This window comes from Rana temporaria, chromosome 4, assembly GCF_905171775.1.
Source record: "Rana temporaria chromosome 4, aRanTem1.1, whole genome shotgun sequence".
Classification (NCBI taxonomy): Eukaryota; Metazoa; Chordata; class Amphibia; order Anura; family Ranidae; genus Rana; species Rana temporaria.
Window position 1 is genome coordinate 169,314,579 of NC_053492.1, and position 18,344 is coordinate 169,332,922.

At 43.2% G+C, this 18,344-nt stretch overlaps 1 protein-coding gene across 1 annotated transcript in view; it reads left to right on the forward strand.

The window, feature by feature from the left end:
• The first annotated feature begins 1,988 nt into the window (after window positions 1–1,988).
• SKIL (SKI like proto-oncogene) overlaps window positions 1,989–18,344 on the forward strand; it is a 72,925-nt gene continuing 56,569 nt past the window's right edge. Inside the window, exons 1-2 of the mRNA XM_040349333.1 lie at window positions 1,989–2,089; window positions 4,190–5,799. Coding sequence (XP_040205267.1) covers window positions 4,750–5,799 — 1,050 coding nt within the window. The 5' untranslated portion in view covers window positions 1,989–2,089; window positions 4,190–4,749. The remainder of the gene's footprint in view (window positions 2,090–4,189; window positions 5,800–18,344) is intronic.

Consider the following 18,344-nt stretch of genomic DNA (forward strand, 5'->3'; position numbering starts at 1 on the left):
TGTCCCCATGGATACACACTACCCGTAAAGTCTTATTTACTGGGCCAAGTCTCCCGACCGCCCTGGCATGTACAAGTGTTACCATGCTACTGGAGTCCAGTAGAGCCCTGGTAGGAAGGTGGTTCACCCACACTTCACACACGAACCGTCCTGCAGCCAGATCAAAATGAGTGGCACACACTCTTTTCACATAGAAGGAGCTTCTCCGACCAGTCCAGCAGTCCATAGGCTCCTCCTGCAGTGGGCATTGTGCCCGGGTATGCCCCCAGTACCGACATCACCAACACTGTAGGTCCCCCATCTTTGGGACAGGTGCCAAGCTTCGTGTTTCTGCGGAAGCTGACGCAGGTTTGTGGGTTCCAATGTCTGGTAGTGCCTCTCTCCTAGGTGCTGTGGCCGGTCTGGTTGGCCTTGGTGTGGGTTCCCGTCGCTTGGCAGGCCCTCTACCACGGTATACCTTTCGACCAACTCAACCAGTTGGTCAGCAGTTGCAGGGTTTCCGTGGCTTACCCAGTGCTGTAGGTCATCTGGCAGGGACCGCATGTACCAGTCCATCACCACCCGTTCCACCATTTGTGGACCGGACAACTTTTCTGGCTGCAGCCATTTTTGGACCAGCTGTACCAGTTTGTGCATTTGGGACCTGGGTGGTCTGTCAGATTTGTACCGCCAGCGATGCACCCTCTGAGCCCGGACAGCTGTGGTAATTCGCATCTGTGTTAATTTCTCTTCAGGATTTCTCTCAATCAGCTCAATACACTTCCCCCTTCTCCCAGGTCTCCAAATTCACATCTAAAATGGAGCTGATCTGCTGAACAGTTCTCTTATCTCTCTGCAGAGATAAGAGAGCTGAAATTCGCACAACACTAGTGTGAATCCGGCCTTAAAGGGACCACAACCCAAATACTGTATAGCACCCGTCCAGGACCCAACCTTGGTGTTCTGTACAATATATATATATATATATATATATATATAAATATATCATAGGCGTGCGCACATAGGGTGTAAAGTGTGCCTCGGCACACCCTAATCACCCTGTACTGTGCAGATTCCCCCTGCTGCCTGGCTGCAGAGAAAGGGACTGGGGAATCTCTGTCCTCAGTCCCTTTCTCTGTCTCAAAAGTTAGACATCAGGGGTCTGTTTAGACCACAAATATTTCACCAAAGCCCCCCAACACGGCTCCTAAAAAAAATATATATATATTTAAAAAAAAATTATAAAAAAAAAAAATTATAAAAAAAATAATAATACAAATAAAGACACTGACACCAATCTTTGCCCTGCTGACAAAGCCCTACTGACTTGCCCACTGCCATATACGATATATTACACACGCATGTGTGTTTGAGCTTTGGTGTACACACCCTAATGTCATAGGCTGCGCACACCTATGATATATATATAATATGTTTGGGGATTCTAAGTAAATTTCTAGCAAAAAATACAGATTTTAACTTGTAAGCAACAAATGTCAGACATAGGCTAAGGCATGAAAAGGTTGTTATTGAATGACTTGAAATATGTATGATCATATCCTAATTAGTTTTGGGAGGACATGCATGGTGTACAATCCCATGAATCAGTCATGTGCCAGATATCTGTTGACACTGAATTCCAGGGACTGTCACTATCCAGGCAGCTTACATAGGAAGACATTGTGCAATCTATATAGCAGAGAGCAGGTTCCAGTGTCTATCATGGAGAGTCCCTTGGTTGGATGCCCCCAGTCTGGCACTTGTGATTGGTGAGATTAATGTAGAGCTCATCCTCCTACACTCAGCGTGTGATCGCAGCACCTCCACACTTCCACCGACACACAGACACACACACATCACGTGACAGGCGCGTCTGCCCCTCTCATCACCCTCCTCGCCCCCGCTCCTCCCCCTCCTGGTGACGTCACCGCTTCCTGCTCTCCGCAGACTGAGCCGACAGACGGCAGGAGGGAGGCGGCTCGTGTGCAGTGGTGACGTCACGGGCCGTAGACTGGGGAGGGAGGGAGGAAAGGGGGGGTAGAGACAGGCTGACATCGAGCCAGAGCAACGATGGCACCCAGGCAGGATCGGAGTGACCGGAGATGCCAAGGTAACAGCTGATCATAGGCACAGAGTGGCACCGAGTGTAGGCAGTACAGTAGGGGGATCCCTGGAGGTGACAGTGGGACAGTTGTGTGTCTGTCACTGCTGGGACACCTGGACAGCAGGTAACAGGCAGAGGCCAAGGGTGGAGGAGGGACAAGCAGGAGGGCACAGAGGCTGGCAGGATCTCTCTATACCAGTCTGGCCCTGTGTCCCCAGCTGATGGCATTTCCTGGGCTCAGGCTGGCATTGCCCCTACAATGCAGTGCTGGGCTTTTCTAGAGAGGCTCAGCAATCTGATCACACAGGATCACTGTCAATGATGCTGCCAGGGGGTGTAGCGCAGTACAGCATGAAAGAAGTGTGTGTGAGTGAGTGACCACCGAGTGGTCCTGTCCGTGGTCAGCGATTGGCCGCTCTTTGTTGTGACACCCATCACATTAGACTTCCAGCCATCAGTCATTGATTTGCTGGTGAAATTAAATGCCTGGATGCCATGGGAATTCCCTAGCCCATTGTTTCCTCTCTGCTTTATTAATGACACTATAATGTGAGCAGAGCACTGTCAGCCTGAGCACGCTTCCCATAGTATTATACATCATGGTAAATCGCAACGTAAGGCGCATTTATTTGGCGTCTATTGTTTGTACCCGTCTTATTATATTAACACCCCCCCGTTGACATCCATGTTTTTCTCCCCCTTTTACATTCCTTGTAACTTTGCCCTGTGGCTGGAGTATGTCTTAATATGTGGATTGTACATGTTGATAAGATGTCCAATTTGTTGTTGCTGCATTCTTGTCTCCTAGATAAGCGTATTGGATAAAGCGCGCACATGTAGCATGCTGCTTCGGCAAATTATCACCGTTCATCCAGCACACGGATAGCTATCATTGTTTTAAGGTTTTCTTGTGGTTAAAAAAAATAAATAAAAAAAAAAAATATATATATATATATATATATATATATATATATATATATATATATATATATGTGTATGTGTGTGTGTGTGTGTGTGTGTGTGTGTGTGTATATGTATATGTGTATATATATATATATTAATATGTGTGTGTGTATTTTTCTTTTTTCCCATTATGTTATTTTGTAGCGTGCTGCTTCGGCAAATTACCCCTATCCATCCAACACACGGAAAACTATAATTATTTTGGGGTTTTCTTGTTATTGTGGTACCATTTGTGTTTTTTTTTTTTTTTGCGTGCTGCTTCAACAAATTACCACCATTCATCCACAACACAACCATCATTTTTCAGGGGTTTTCTTGTTGTTGTGGTATTATTTATATATATTTTTTTGTTTGGCATTATTTGTTTTTCTGGCATTGTGGCTTTATTTGTATTGTTTTGGCGTTTGTATTTTTTTTTTATTATATTTTATAGCTACTTCCAACCCAAGGCAAGTCCATCCCTGTCAGTCCTGTCACCGATTGGTGTAGAAGTGGTGGCGCGGAAGGGTTAAGCACCTTGGGGGGGCTAGCATAGCACAGGGGCGATGTTTACAGTTGCACAGTCAGGAGAGGATGGAGGAAGCTCCATCCTGGGGTCCTGCCATCAGCATCTCCAGCCGAGTTCTCAGCCTCTTGCTGGACTGCAGTGAACTGTAAGCTGACTACATAAGGATTATCACATGACAGTCTTCGGGGAGATTTCTCTTCCACCCCCCCCCTTCCCACTTATTGGGTCCAGTCAAGTCTTTTTCATGTGTTTAGGCTTGCAGTCACGTTTTACCATTTGTCATTAAACGGGTCTTTATTGTATGTTTGAAATCCAGCTTGCAGCACCTCCGGTGATCTGGAGCATGGCTTTTTAGATTAGAGCAAGCAAGGCTTGGCATAGCGATTGATATGCCTGAGATCATTTAAAAAGCCAGCACAAAGGATAATCGGGATGACCTTCTGTTCCAAGCCCCCGTTTTTTTTTTCCAGATTCTAAGCCCTAACCTATATTGCGTGGCAGCGTGTCCGAAGGGAAGATTTTTTATTTTTTTTTTGGAATGTAATCATTTTATGAAAAGGTGATAAGCCCATGTACATTTTAAGAATTTGACCTTGACTGTGTTAAAGAACATCTATGCTTTTCTTCTTTTCTAGATGAGGAGATGGCTTATTGAAATAACACACCAGCAGAGGCAGAAGGCTGATCGTTCCTGGATATATGTTTAGATATAACTCACGTTAACTGCCTCCTAGATAACTCATCGCTCAAAACACTGTCGCCATTAGATCTTGGTTTCATCAGCTGGCTACGTTTTTTCTTTTTACTATAGCCATAACCTGGATGCAATTTTGTAACAGATTGTGACCAAAAAAAGAAAGTAAACCATTTTCATGGGTGGGAGTAAGGTCAATAGTACATGACATGGACACCTTTTACAGTATCTTGCACATTGCACTCTCAGCTGGTTGAAGGTATCTGAACTCGTTTTTTTTTTTACATTTTTGGAAGGCCCTTAAATATATGCAATTTTTTTTTTAAGTGAAGAAAGGTTAACTACATATGTATATAAGTCTGTTATGTAGCATACATGTTCTTTCTAGCTTGCTAGCATTTTGGTAATGACATTTCATTTTGATATGATGGCAGCTTTTAATGCATAAAAATTTTATTGGCTTCAAAATTTGGAATTTTGATATTTGGACAAAGTGCAAATATGGGGGAAGACGGAAGCCCCCCTTTAAAGAAACTGGCTAAAGAAAGCGAAGTTAACTTAGATGTTCCCAATGTTGCAAACAAGGTTGTAGCAATCAAAATGGAAGTGGATGACTATAAAGAGACAGCTGTAGAGGAAAACAAAGAGAGCATTGTCAAGCTGAGTAGTGTACCGCTTAGCGGGTCTTCTGAGCTGAACCCTGGACTCAAGCACACGTTGGCACAGTTCAATTTAAGCAGCCGGAGTTCACTGGGTGGGCCTGCTGCGTTCTCTGCCCGTTTTTCTCAAGAAAACATGTCGCCAACAGTGTTCTTGCCTCTCCCATCCCCGCAAATTCACCCCGGGCCGCTTCTTATACCATCGGACAGTTCAACAGAGCTCAGTCAGACTGAACTGGAGGGAGAATCAATCTCATGTTTCATGGTGGGAGGTGAAAAGAGACTGTGCCTGCCCCAAGTCTTGAACTCTGTACTGCGGGATTTCTCTCTCCAGCAGATTAATATTGTGTGCGATGAAATGTACATATACTGCTCGCGCTGTACATCAGACCAGCTTCACATTTTAAAGGTTTTGGGGATTCTTCCTTTCAATGCTCCGTCCTGTGGACTGATCACTTTGACAGACGCTCAGAGACTATGCAATGCTCTTCTGCGGCCGCATACTTTCCCACAAAATGGCAGCTTGCTGCCTGCAAAAAACTCTTTGGCTCAGTTAAAGGAAACAGGTAGTGCCTTTGAAGTTGAACACGATTGTTTAGGAAAGTGCCAGGGTTTGTTTGCACCTCAACTTTACGCCCAGCCAGACGCCCCTTGCATTCAGTGTTTGGAGTGCTACGGGATGTTTTCAACACAGACTTTTGTCATGCACTCTCACCGATCGCCAGATAAGAGGACCTGCCATTGGGGCTTTGATTCTGCCAATTGGCATTGTTATCTTCATTTGAGCCCAAAATATCTGAACTCTCCCGAAGGCAAAAAAATGAAAGGTCTTCTAGAAGAAATGAAGGAGAAGTTCAGAAAGAAGAACCAACCCAAGAGAATTCAACCCAAAGTAAGTTGCAGTTTGTTCTTGTTTTGATATCCTTAGTAAAAAAGCTGATTATTACAAAACGTGCTCAATGTACGTGTACTATTTTAGTATGATTTTTAATATTGAATGCTGAATTGTATGTGAAATAGTTGATGGAGTTGCTCAAAATAAGTCTTCAACGTCTGTTCTTTTAAGGCCTCTTTCACATGGTTGATGGCCAGGGAACAGGAAAACCAGAGGTTGAGCTGCTTCAGGCCGCCCACTAAAATATTGCATACAGCTGGACAGGACTGTACACATGCCATGCCAAATTTACCGCGGCTTGTCCAATTCAACCATTCTAAAGCCCCATACACACCATCAGATTATCTGCAGATTTTTGTCTTCAGATTTACCAAAACCATATAATATGAGGTCAAACCTTAAGAGTTTCAATTTGTATGCAATCAGGCAGGCCCTTGTACTACATGGTTTTGGTAAATCTGAAGACAAAAATCTGCAGATAATCTGATGGTGTGTATGGGGCTTTAGTCAAACTCTCCTATTCAAGTCAGTGGGAGCATGCCACAATTGCAAGTTGATTGCACCACGTTCATTTCATTCAAAACTGCAATTTGACAAAAAAAAAAAAAAAGAATCCATGGGGCAGAAGGATCCCCTCCTGAGCACCTAGAAGCCACAGATTAGCTTCCCTCTGAAAAGTGGGCCAATGTGGATTGCTTTTTGGAGACGGCTATAGCATGAACTTAGCCTTAATGGGCCCGTAGACAGCTTGTAGTGAGACTTTTGCTTTCGTAACCAATGTAATCTTTATTCTTTCTTAACAGCTCTCACATAATTGTGTATACTGTGTACTACAGTGATACAAGTGAAGCCCTGAGATTAGTGGTGCTGCAGAAATAATAGGTTCACCCCCCCGTCTGTGCTGGTGTAATAAAGCTGGACATACGCAGTGAGTTTTGGGAGGTGCCCCTGTTGGCACTCTCTCACCCAACATCCTTTGCAAATTGTCTTCTGAAAAGCGGCGGCACCCAATTAGGTGCGGCCACTGTTTGGGTTTTCTGACAGCCACGGGTGCTGGCTGTTGGAATACAGTAGTCGTCAGGGGGGATTTCTCCAATCATGCTGTTCATTATCCTTGTAACTTCCTGTCCACTGACTCAAATCTAAGTGTTATCAGCTCTTTAAGTTATTTTCTGTAAACTGCAAACCCCCTTCTTTCTATTAAATAGAGATGGGTAGGTGATTTATAGTCCAAATCAGGAAAGCAGCCTAGGGGGACAAGCCGGCTTCCTCCACAGAGGAACAGCATGTGATTGCTGTCACCCTAGAACAGGATGTGTGTTACTGCAAAGATCACGTGAGAATAAAGCTGGCCATAGACGGTTTGAATCTTGGCCGGTTCGTACCATGTATGGGAAGACTGAATGTTCCCAATTTGATTGATCAATCAACTTGGCTACAACCAGCCTGCTGGATTTTACAGCTTCCCCTGTGGTTGCCAGAAAGACATTTTCTCCATCTGTGCCTTAGGGAGGAAAACGCCTTGTAAAAGGAAACTAATGCAGCCAACCCATTCAAAGACTGGTAAGCTGCGGTATATTACATTTATATTTAAGTCAGGGCTAGACAAAATGACAGGCAATCAACACTTACAATTTGTGCAAGTGTAGTTTGATGTGAGAGCGGCGCAACACTATTTCACTTAAAAATCATTGCATGTAAATAGCTTCTGGGAGCTAGTCATATTTATTCCTCATATCAATAGATATGTATGTTTCTAGTTAAAAATGTCAGGCCATCTCAGGATTTTCGTTAATTGATTCCTGAATTCTGCATTTTCTTTTACCTTGTCCATTAGAAGCCACTATGGTTAACAGGAAAGTGAGATGTGGCCCAGAAGTAGAGGATGTTGAGCCCTTGGGAAGAGCTCCTTGTTAGTAAAGTTGGGGCCTCCATACTCTGTAGTGTGTGCCCAGGATTGGCGGGGCTCTTGGGCACACAAACAAGAATTTAGGAGCAATTACTTAGTAGTTCAGCAATTTTCAAATATAATGAACTTTCCTAAATCTCCCAACCCTCTCTTACTGATTGCTGGCAGTAAGAAAAACCTTTTATGTAAATACCCATTTTACTTGCCTAATGCTACAGTCATGTGAGTCCTCCCTTTACCTTTTTGTTTACATCCATCGGAATCCGTCTTCAGGTGTCCATATCGCTGTCTGTGTGACATGGACACTTCTATAGGCTGTAAAGCAGTGTGGGGTGCTCTTAGGATCCTGAAGATGAGCGATGTCCCTGCAAGGTGATCATGAGGGACAATCTGCAGACTTGGCTTTGCGGTCCCCCACACCCAGAAACTGCATCAGTGAGGGACTTGTATAACCTTGCAGGATGGATTAGAAGGTACACAAGGGGGAGGGGAGTCATTTTTGCCCTCAATAGGGCTTCTGGTGAACCTATTGGTTGCTGAGGGCAACTATACCAAGCAATAGTGTGAAAGCACTCACTGTGGTTTCTGCGTGTCGATCCTCATCCAGTTTTTTGTGGGAGTTTCTTTGGTTCTGTGTGTGCACTACCCGTTGGGGACCTGGCATTTGACTTTGTGTTAAGCCTGTTGTTTGTTGTGGAACCCCTAAACCTATAGAGGATCATGCCCTAAGGGCTCGTTTATGCCAATGGCTGCATTATACCATGGGCACTAGTGTGTGTGTGTGTGTGTGCTTCCAATGTGTTGTAATGACGCGTTGCACTATTTGCCTTTTCTTTTTTAACAACTTTATTGAAATGTCACAAAGTGACACTTAATTCATCTTTATTCACTGCAGTGTGTTATAATCATGTAGCAACATGCTGTACTGAAAAAAGAAGAGCATGTCCTACTTTTTTTCTTTTTTTTCCGTGCATCACAGTGGTGTTACCTAAACTGTTAGGGCTCAAGGCAAATTTCCTTGTCTGTGCTTTGGGATTGTTTCGGCAAAGGCTGCCCTGCGCAGCTCGATGCACATGGTGTGTATGGGCCCTTGTAATAAAATCGACACCATGTTAGTTCTGTAAGTACTCCGAGGTAGCGGGCAACTGTGATGCAAGATTAAAGGGTCACTAAATGAATGTCTGCAATCTAGACAGACAGAATAGTGTAATGATTCTGTTAAAAAAACGAGTAAATACCTATTAAATTCCTTCATCTATATCACCTCCGGCATTCTAGTTTCTGTTCTCTCATTCACTTCCTGGTTTGCGGTGTTCGTTCATGTAAGAACTACATTTCCCAGTATGAACTGCGGCACGCCCAGTAATTCACACCTCCTTGAAGTCTCTAACACGTAGAGAGCATCCTGCCACACAGATGTAGTTCCCAGGAGGGGGTGAGCACGTTACTGACCACCGCAGTAAACCCTCCCATCACGGTGGTCAGTAAAATCAGACAAGCAGGAAGTGAACAGAACAGAGAATAAATAGAGCAACTTCTGTGAAAAAACGAACAAAGAGGAATGTCTGCAGGTAAAGGATGCTTATTATGAAAACATTTTTTTCCCTTTACAACCCCTTTAAGGCTCCATATACATTTGCTTATTATTATTATTATTATTATTATTATTATTATTATTATACAGGATTTGTATAGCGCCAGCAGTTTGTGCAGCGCTTTACAACATGAGGGCAGACAGTACAGTTACAAGACAATATAAAAAAAATGGAAGGAATTAGAGGGCCCTGCTTATTAGAGCTTATAATCTAAAAGGGAGGGTCAAGGATAGAAGTGGTAATAACTGTGGGGGGGATGATCTGATGGAGAAAGTAAAAGTACAGTTGTTTTGTGAAGGCAGAATAGATTTCTCTGAAGAGAGAGTTTTTTAGGAATTGTCTAAAAGCAAGTGGAGTAGAAGATAGTTGGACAGATAGGGGTAGGAAGTTCCATAGGAGAGGCTCGGGAAAAGTCCTGGAGGCGAGGGAACTAGAGGGCAGGCGGTCTGGTATTTTGAGACAACTTTTTAAGTTGTTGTTAGAGTTTTGAATTAAATTTGTTGGGTGAGCGGAAGCCAGTGAAGGGATTGACAGGGAGGAGTAGCAGACACAGAGCGGTTGGTAAGGTGGATGAGTCTGGCAGCAGTATTCATGATGGACTGAAGGGGGGGATAGTCTATATAAAGGTAATCCCGTGAGGAGGGAGTTGCAGTAGTCGAGGCGAGAGATGTCCTTGGTTAGTAAGGGGCCTATTTTGGAGATGTTGCAGAGGTTTTGGAAAGTATTTGGACGTGGGGCCGAAAGGAGAGTTCATAGTCTAGGGTTACACCCAGAACCTTGGAATGCGGGGATGGGCTCATAGTAGTGCTATCGATCTTGACAGAGAAATCGGGGGAAGAGGCACGTGAGGGAGAAAAAAAATCATGAGCTCAGTTTTTGATATATTAAGTTTGAGGAAGTTGTGTGACATCCAGGCTTTGATGTCTGTTAGTAAATTGGTGATAGGTGAGGAGGCTTATAAAAAAAACAACTCTGCTCCTAAAGTAGTTTTAGCATTTTGTCTGTAGAAGCACCTAATGTTATCCTATGTGTCTATGCACATTAGTTAGTCTGGAGCAGTGTTTCTCAACTGCAGTCAACAAGGCACCCCAAAGGGTCATGTTTTCAGGATTCCCCTCAGATGAAACGACTGTGGTAATTACTAAGGCAGTGAAACTGATCAAATCACCTGTACAAAATAATGCAAATCCTGAAAACATGACCTGTTGGGGCGCCTTAAGGACTGGAGTTGAGAAACACCTGGCCTGGAGGCATTTTTTTTAAGCTTGGCTTTTAGAGGCAGAAAAAAAAAACCTTCTGTTTTTTGAGAGTGTTTTTCTGGCAAAAAAATGCTAAACACTTAAACTCAAAACGTATATATATTTTTTTTTTTTTACCTGTCAATAGCACTGGCGTTTTTTTTTTTTTTTTAATCTATGCTGTGCACGGTGCCTAATACTTTTATATTTGCATCAAGATTTGATACACGTTGACCATGAACAAGCAAAGGCTCAGGATCTACCAACATCTTGTAAATGCTTTTCCAGTTTATCTGGAATTGACCCACTGATATTGGCGGGTAATGTTCAGACACAATGGCATTGTTAAGGCGTTCATGAACTGATGAGGGCACGTTGACCCACGTGCACAATCTTGGCAAATTATTGTGCCATTGCTTATCTTGGGTGCAAACAGTAACAATTGGGACAATCTTTTTTTTTTTTTTTTTTCATGTACTTTACAGCCTAACTGAACGCCAGTGATGGTCAACAGTCACCTGCTTGCCCTTAGGCATAGAATTATTAGCCAAATGTCATTGCGTGTCTTGGATTATATATATATTTTAGCACCTTACACACTGTCTACGTAAATGCTTAAATATTTCCATTGGGTAACTCTCCAAAAAATTACCTACATTTTCTACTAGAAGACTCTAAAATTCTGCTTTTGCGTTTTTTTTCAAATTGTGCCTTATTTTATAGTTCAGTTGATCATTTTACTGAAACAGTGAATAGCTGCGCTAAAATCATTAGTAAAAGATCATTTTACTGGTTTGTTATACTGATTTTCATGGTAAAGCAGCAGAAATTGCCCACTTATTGGCCTTCGTTCTTTTCTACATGCTACCCAATGCATTGCACACACGTGAGAAATCCCCTTTAACCTGTTTGTTGACAATGTTCTGCTTGTCATCTGAACAAACCAGATCGATGTCTGTATTATGTTAGTTAACCTCTTAAGATTTCATTACTAATCATGATGGATTTAGCTGTCCAAGGTGCTCCATTCAGATTGAAGCTTGTCAGAGATTTATTTGTTAAGCTCAAGCAATATTTGTACAAAAAAAAAAGCTCCCGATTTTTCTATAGATCTGTAATTAGGAGGAATAATAAAAGTGTAAATATTTATTAGAGCATGTTCTTTAAATTGAATTCATCTGAAAATTAAATGTGACATAAGCAGAGAACATAACCTACTCCTGCATATATGTTTACCCAAATAAAATGTATTTGCTTAGATTCATATTAGCTTGCATTCATCTAAATATCGATCGATCATCTTTTTTGTTGTTGTTGTTGTAAAGCTGAACTCAAGGCTGATAGAAAAGACATTAAGGCAGCACTGTATTCCTCAATACACCATTTTAAACACACGCAGTATAGGTTCCTGAAGTTGACCTGGTATTAGTATCTTGTTGTCAATGTATAGAAGGACTGGAGAGTGAGAGGAAGCAGTAGTAAAATGAGCCAATCATGTATTGACAACGAGTATGCTGATGGGAGAAGTAATCAGAGTGACAAAGATGGGCTTATCACTGTGCTGCTTCTCCTTTCACTGTCCAGTCTTAAAGTGGAACTTCGCTTTCCCAAACAACATTAAGTATATTGACTCCTCATGCTGCTAGTAAATAGAAAGTAAAGTAAATCATACTTGTGTGTGTTTTTTTATTTTTTTATTTCTTTAGTTACTTCCTGGTTTCTAGTCTAGGCAAATAAAACATACATCACATGAGTCTTTGGGAGGGGAGGAAGGGTTTTCTCAGCTAAGCACACTTCTCTGTATTCATGCTTGAGCTAAGCGCAGATGGATTCCAGGTAGTTAAAGCGGTGGTTCACCCTCAATAACAACATTCTAGCATTAAATTAAGCATAGTAGCGCGAGCTACAGTATGCCTTTTATTTATTTATTTTGCCCCGTACTCACTGTTTAATCCTATAGTGAAGATTCAGACTCCCCGCGGGGAATGGGCGTTCCTATTCAGAGGGAAGATGATTGACGGCCGGCTATGGCGCGTCACGCTCCCCGAAGATAGCCGGAGTAGGTCTCGGCTCTTCACGGCGCTATACGGCGCCTGCGCACAGACTAGGCGCAGGCGCCGTGAAGAGCCAAGTCCTATTTCGGCTATTTCCGTGGGAAGCGTGATGCGCCATAGCCGGCCGTCAATCATCTTCCCTCTGGATAGGAACGCCCATTCCCCGCGGGGAGTCTGAATCTTCACTATAGGATTAAACGGTGAGTACGGGGCAAAAAAAATAAAGGCATACTGTAGCTCGTGCTACTATGCTTAATTTAATGCTAGAAAAAAAAAATGTTATAGGGTGAACCCCCTCTTTAATGCTTCATGAATCATTTGCCCTTATTTATGATGGCCATGGGCAGAAATGCTGGAGGGTTCTTTTTCAAAGTAAATAAAGCATAGAGACATGGATGGACGGTTGAGTTTGCGTTGAATAATAAAAATGATTTAAATAATGATTTAAATAATGCTTTTGGTTTGTGGGTCTCGGATGTAGTGAAGATCTGCTTTAAGCCAGCCATACATGGATCGAAATTTGTCTGGTTCAGCAGGGGCTAGCTAAAATTTTGATCCACGTATGGGGACTGTGGTTGTACAGAAGTCCATCTGCCAATCAACTTCTGTACAACTGCGCTGTTGGATTTTCCTCACTTTATCAGCACTGCCAGCTATAGCCTGCAGCACCGATCTGTGCATTCTGACAGCATGAAAGTCTCCTTGCTGTCAGAATACAATAACGCAGCGGAGATTTCCCCATCGACATTGAATGTGGGAATCGGTTTTCTTTGTTCAACCCACTTGTTGAATGAAAATTTACTCCTCTATGGGTAGCCTTAATCTGGGGCAGGTCCAGGATGACTGGGACTCAGAGTATGGACATGTAGTAACAAAAGTGAGCAGGAGTGATCTTCTACTTGTAGCGCTACCCCCTCAGGAGCCGCTGATTGATTTGAGATTGGCGTATTAAGTTACCTCTATGTGATGTCTAGGGGTGAAGGTAGTGAGTAGAGCAGTAATTGAATGTCCAGTCTGCAGATGAAGTTTTCTGAATGCTTTATTTCTTGGTCCAACACGACCAACACATCAACTTGGGGAAGACAGAAAAGGTTGATGAAATAAAGGAACTCTGCAGTATCAGGCTCTGGATAGAGAAAAGCAATCCTGCTATTCTGTAGTTGTATCAATGCGTCCCCACTCCAGTCAGAGTGGGTGAAGTGCCTCCGGACAGGCCTCTGCCACAGGCCTGGCAGCCGGAGTGCCTCTTAAGGTTGATGGGAGGAACAAGTCTCTGCCACAGACTTGGCTCTGATTGAATATTGAGGCCTCTGCCACAGGCCTAGTGCAAGTTGAACGGCAGAGCGAATCCTCCCAGTAAATTACATTGGGGTCATCGGTTGACAGTGCAAGTGTACCTGTCAATGTTCCGGTCACTAGATCCCCGATGGTTCGTTCAAGCCCTTTTGGATAACCTGCCTCCGGGTTCTCCTCAAACCGATCCCCCACCGAACGGCATACAGCCTGGGATCTCCTCAGTAGAAGTGGGGACCCAGTAAGTCACTAGTGCACCTTTGCAGCATCAGTCGCTCCAGGCCAGGAGGGCCCAGAGTCTGGAACTCCGCGTAGCGTGCGACTCCAGGCCAGGTCGGCCATAGTGGTCGGGGCCGCGATGTGCGCACACCCGAAAGGTAGGTCCCACACCCGGAACCAGGAACCCGCGAAGAACGCAAAACAACGGCCTCCGCCACAGAAATACCCCTCCCCAGCATGCACATCGAGGCCCAATTCTTCTTATTGGCTGCTGGGAAGAAGCGGCTCCGCCTGGATCCCTCTGGTGACATCTGCCGTCCAGAGATGAAACCGTATCTCTGGACGCATAGACTGACCCACAGGACAATCCAGAATTTGGCAACAGCCAAATTTACCAAAATCAAGAATGAGAGCAACATAACGCTCTCATTCTCCCACTAAATTTAACATAGCACCCGTTCTGAAGGTAAAGGGGCGCTACATACTTTTAGTAAAAAAAACTCCAGCTAAAAAGTGGTACATTTATTTATAATATTAATGGTAAAAATGCTGTTTGTAATGAAACCTTGAAAGCCTAGAAAAGTGTGTGTGTGTGTGTGTATATATATATATATATATATATATATATATATATATATATATATATATATATATATATATATATATATATATATATATATATATATATATATATATATACGTTTTTTTGGAATGGGAAGGTCACACTAGATTACACAGTGATAGCAAAGCAGCTCTTGTGCTGTTTTCAATCTAAAACAAAGCCTGTGTAGGTTGAAGATCTGAAGGTTCCAGCAGCTATCGGATAACATCAGAAAACGTTATGACGATGATCATTACCCAACCATGGTAGATGTTCCCCCCTGCCCAACATTTCTTATGGTTGGATTTTTTTTCTCAAATAATCACTGTTATTTATTAAAAAAAAAAAAAAAAAAACATCCTGCCTGATTCAAGGCAAGAAGGCTGAAGGGGCATTATGTGAACTTCATCTTTTGGATTTAATTAACAAATTTGATCCTGTTAGTATTTTGTTGAAAGCATCGCCTGGCGCGGTCAGCATTCTGTTTGCATTGCTTGCCGCAGCCCGCCATCCACAGCTTCTTATGTACCAGCTGTACTCTCTCTCAGGGAGTCGTGTATGTAGAATCCATGATATATGACTTAGCATCCCGCATAGCACAGTGAGACGGCAGCAAAGGAAATTAAAAACCAATCACATTGGAAGCAACATGGTGAACTCATGCTAGAAATCCCTGTGAATTTTATATATAGCTTTGTGAGAAAAGTTTTTCGTGTTCTATCGGTAGTGACGCACTGGCTAATAGCCCGGGATTTAGAGGCCGACAAATCAGAATGGAAAAGACAACAAAGCATGTGTGAATCACCTGCTAATTACATGTCTGGCTGTCCCAGTGCTCCCTGTGTCCTCTGTGTTCTGCCGGTGGAGACTGTACTCGCCTGTTTCATAATGTATATGATGCACTAGAACAGACAGAGCGAGGTGAGTAACCCCTAGTGTCTGTCTGCACGGTAACCTTCTGTCCAGCAGTGCAGTCTATGACTGTATCCATAGCAATGTCTGCTGCTTATGATGCAAGGTAGAAGCTAGTTTGCTGGAAATAACATTTATACAGTATATGCTTTTCATTCTGCAGCACAGCATGATGTTCAATGCTTACATTCTACCACAGAAAATAGCATTTAAAGATGTTTTTAAAAAAAAGGTAGCTGTTGAAATCCTTAAAGCAGTATTAAACCCAAAACCAAAAATGTAATATATTGCAGCTTAGCAATCGTTAATTGGCGGCTGAAACCGTTTTTTCTTTTTTTTTTCTTTTTTTGGCTTTTCCCCCTCTGATTTTACCTGGTGATCTGGCCAGTGACATACCCCCTTTATTAGAGTGCCCCCATCCCGGATGACGGGACATAGGGGACATGTTTGGGCAGCAGCATTGTCAGTCTAGGGGGTGGGGAGTGTAATGCCGCGTACACACGATGGGAATTTCCGATGAAAAAAAATCAGATGGACGTTTTTCATCAGAAATTCCGATCGTGCGTGGGCCCCATCGGACTTTTTTCCGTCCGGTGTTTAGAAATAGAACATGTTTTATTTTTTTACGATGGGGAAAAAAAAACGATAGGAAATTCCTATTGTCTGTGTGCAACTCTGACAGAGAAAAAAAACATGCATGCTCCGAATCAAGTCTACGCATGCTCGGCTCGTCGTAGTGTTTTACGTCACCGCGTAAAACTGTGACAGACAGTCGGAATTTAGTCTGACGGTGTGTATGTATGCAAGACTGATGGAAGTCAGCTTCATCGGAATTCCAACGGAAAATTCCATCAGAAATTCCGATCGTGTGTACGTGGCTTTAGATGTACTAGCAGATACACTAACAAATTGAAGCCAAACGCCATCTTATACTTTATAAGCAGTTACTGCAAAGAGTTTTTCCCTTTTTTAAAGGTTTTTACATAAAATTCTGATTATTGTAAACACCCCTGCCTGTGGTAAATAATTTGCCTATATACTCTACATACATTCTGCTGGAGAGCTTGTTCTTTTAAAAAACAGACTTGCTGGCTGGATCATTAGATGAAAATAGAAGAAAGCCTAAAAAACAAAAACAAATGCAGCCATCAGATCTAAGATATGGTAAGCTGCAATATAATAACATGGCTCCCGACTGTCCCTGATTTCGAGGGACTGTCCCTGATTTGGAACAATGTCCATCTGTCCCTCATTCCTCCTCAATTTTCCCTCATTTTGGTCTGATCTATATAGTTGTATATAAAATGCACTTTTTATCATTAAAAAGGTGTTTTCCAGCGTGTTTTCCAGTGCTAAACCTTTCATATGATTTCTAAATTGCTGCACTTGTAAATACCAAAAGCTAATATAAAGCCCTTTTGGGTTTAACCCAGGCATGTCCAAAGTCCGGCCCGCGGGCCATTTGCGGTCCGGTTTTGAATAGCCCGCCTGGTTACCTAAACATGTATATCTTTTGTGGCCCCCGACAATCTCCCAGCGTCGGGGCCACAAAAGATATATAGGTATTAGGCTGGCTGCCTCGGAGCAAGGAGGCGGGACTAGTGCCGTGCACACAGGAGGATTATTTCCTGTTTACACTGCAGCCTCTGCTAATAGGAAGTCCTGTCTCCGGCGCTGTCATTGGACGACTGTTCTGTCCATCAAAGGAGGCAGGACTTTCTCTTAAAGTGGAGGTTCACCCAAAAACTCAATTTTTAACATTAGATTGAGGCTCATTTTGGGAAGCAGAATCGGGTGTTTTTTTTTTAAATCGAAGCAGTACTTACCGTTTTAGAGATAGATCTTCTCCGCCGCTTCCGGGTATGGGCTGCGGGACTGGGCGTTTCTATTTGATTGACAGGCTTCCGACGGTCGCATACAGCGCGTCATGATTTTCCGAAAAGTAGCCGAACGTCGGTGCGCAGGTGCCGTACCGACGTTCAGCATCTTTCGGCTACTCGTGACGCGATGTATGCGACCATCGGAAGCCTGTCAATCAAATAGGAATGCCCAGTCCCGAAGACCATACCCGGAAGCGGCGGAGAAGATCTATCTCTAAAACGGTAAGTACTGCTTCGATTTAAAAAAAAAACACCCGATTCTGCTTCCCAAAATGAGCCTCAATCTAATGTTAAAAATTGTTTTTCGGGTGAACTCCCGCTTTAAAGAGGCTGCTGGGTAAACAGGACATTCTCCTGGATATCTTTGGTGCTCATCCTGCCTCCTCCATGTCACCTCCAAGGCTGCACTAATGGCAATGGTGGGTGCCGCATTCCTGGCAATGGTGGGTGCCGCATTCCTAGAAATGGCCAGGAATGCAGCACCCGTGATTGCCAGAAATGCAGCACCCATGACTGCCAGGAATGCAGCACCCATGATTGCCATGAAATGCAGCACTCATTCTTCCTGAAACTTCCCTCTTAAAGTGAATGTGCGTGTTCTACACCAATAAATACGGTATATCCAAATAATACGCCCGAGCTCATCTCTTTACTTACACACAGCCACAAAGGGAAGATAATTCTTGTTGGGCAGTGTATTAGTGCTCGGACGAACACACTTAGACCGAATTTTAATGGTTCACAGAATGTCAGGCCAAATGGGTCGTCCCTCACGCATGTTCACTTCATCAAATCTGGCCCTCTTTGAAAAAAGTTTGGACACCCCTGGTTTAAAGAGGGA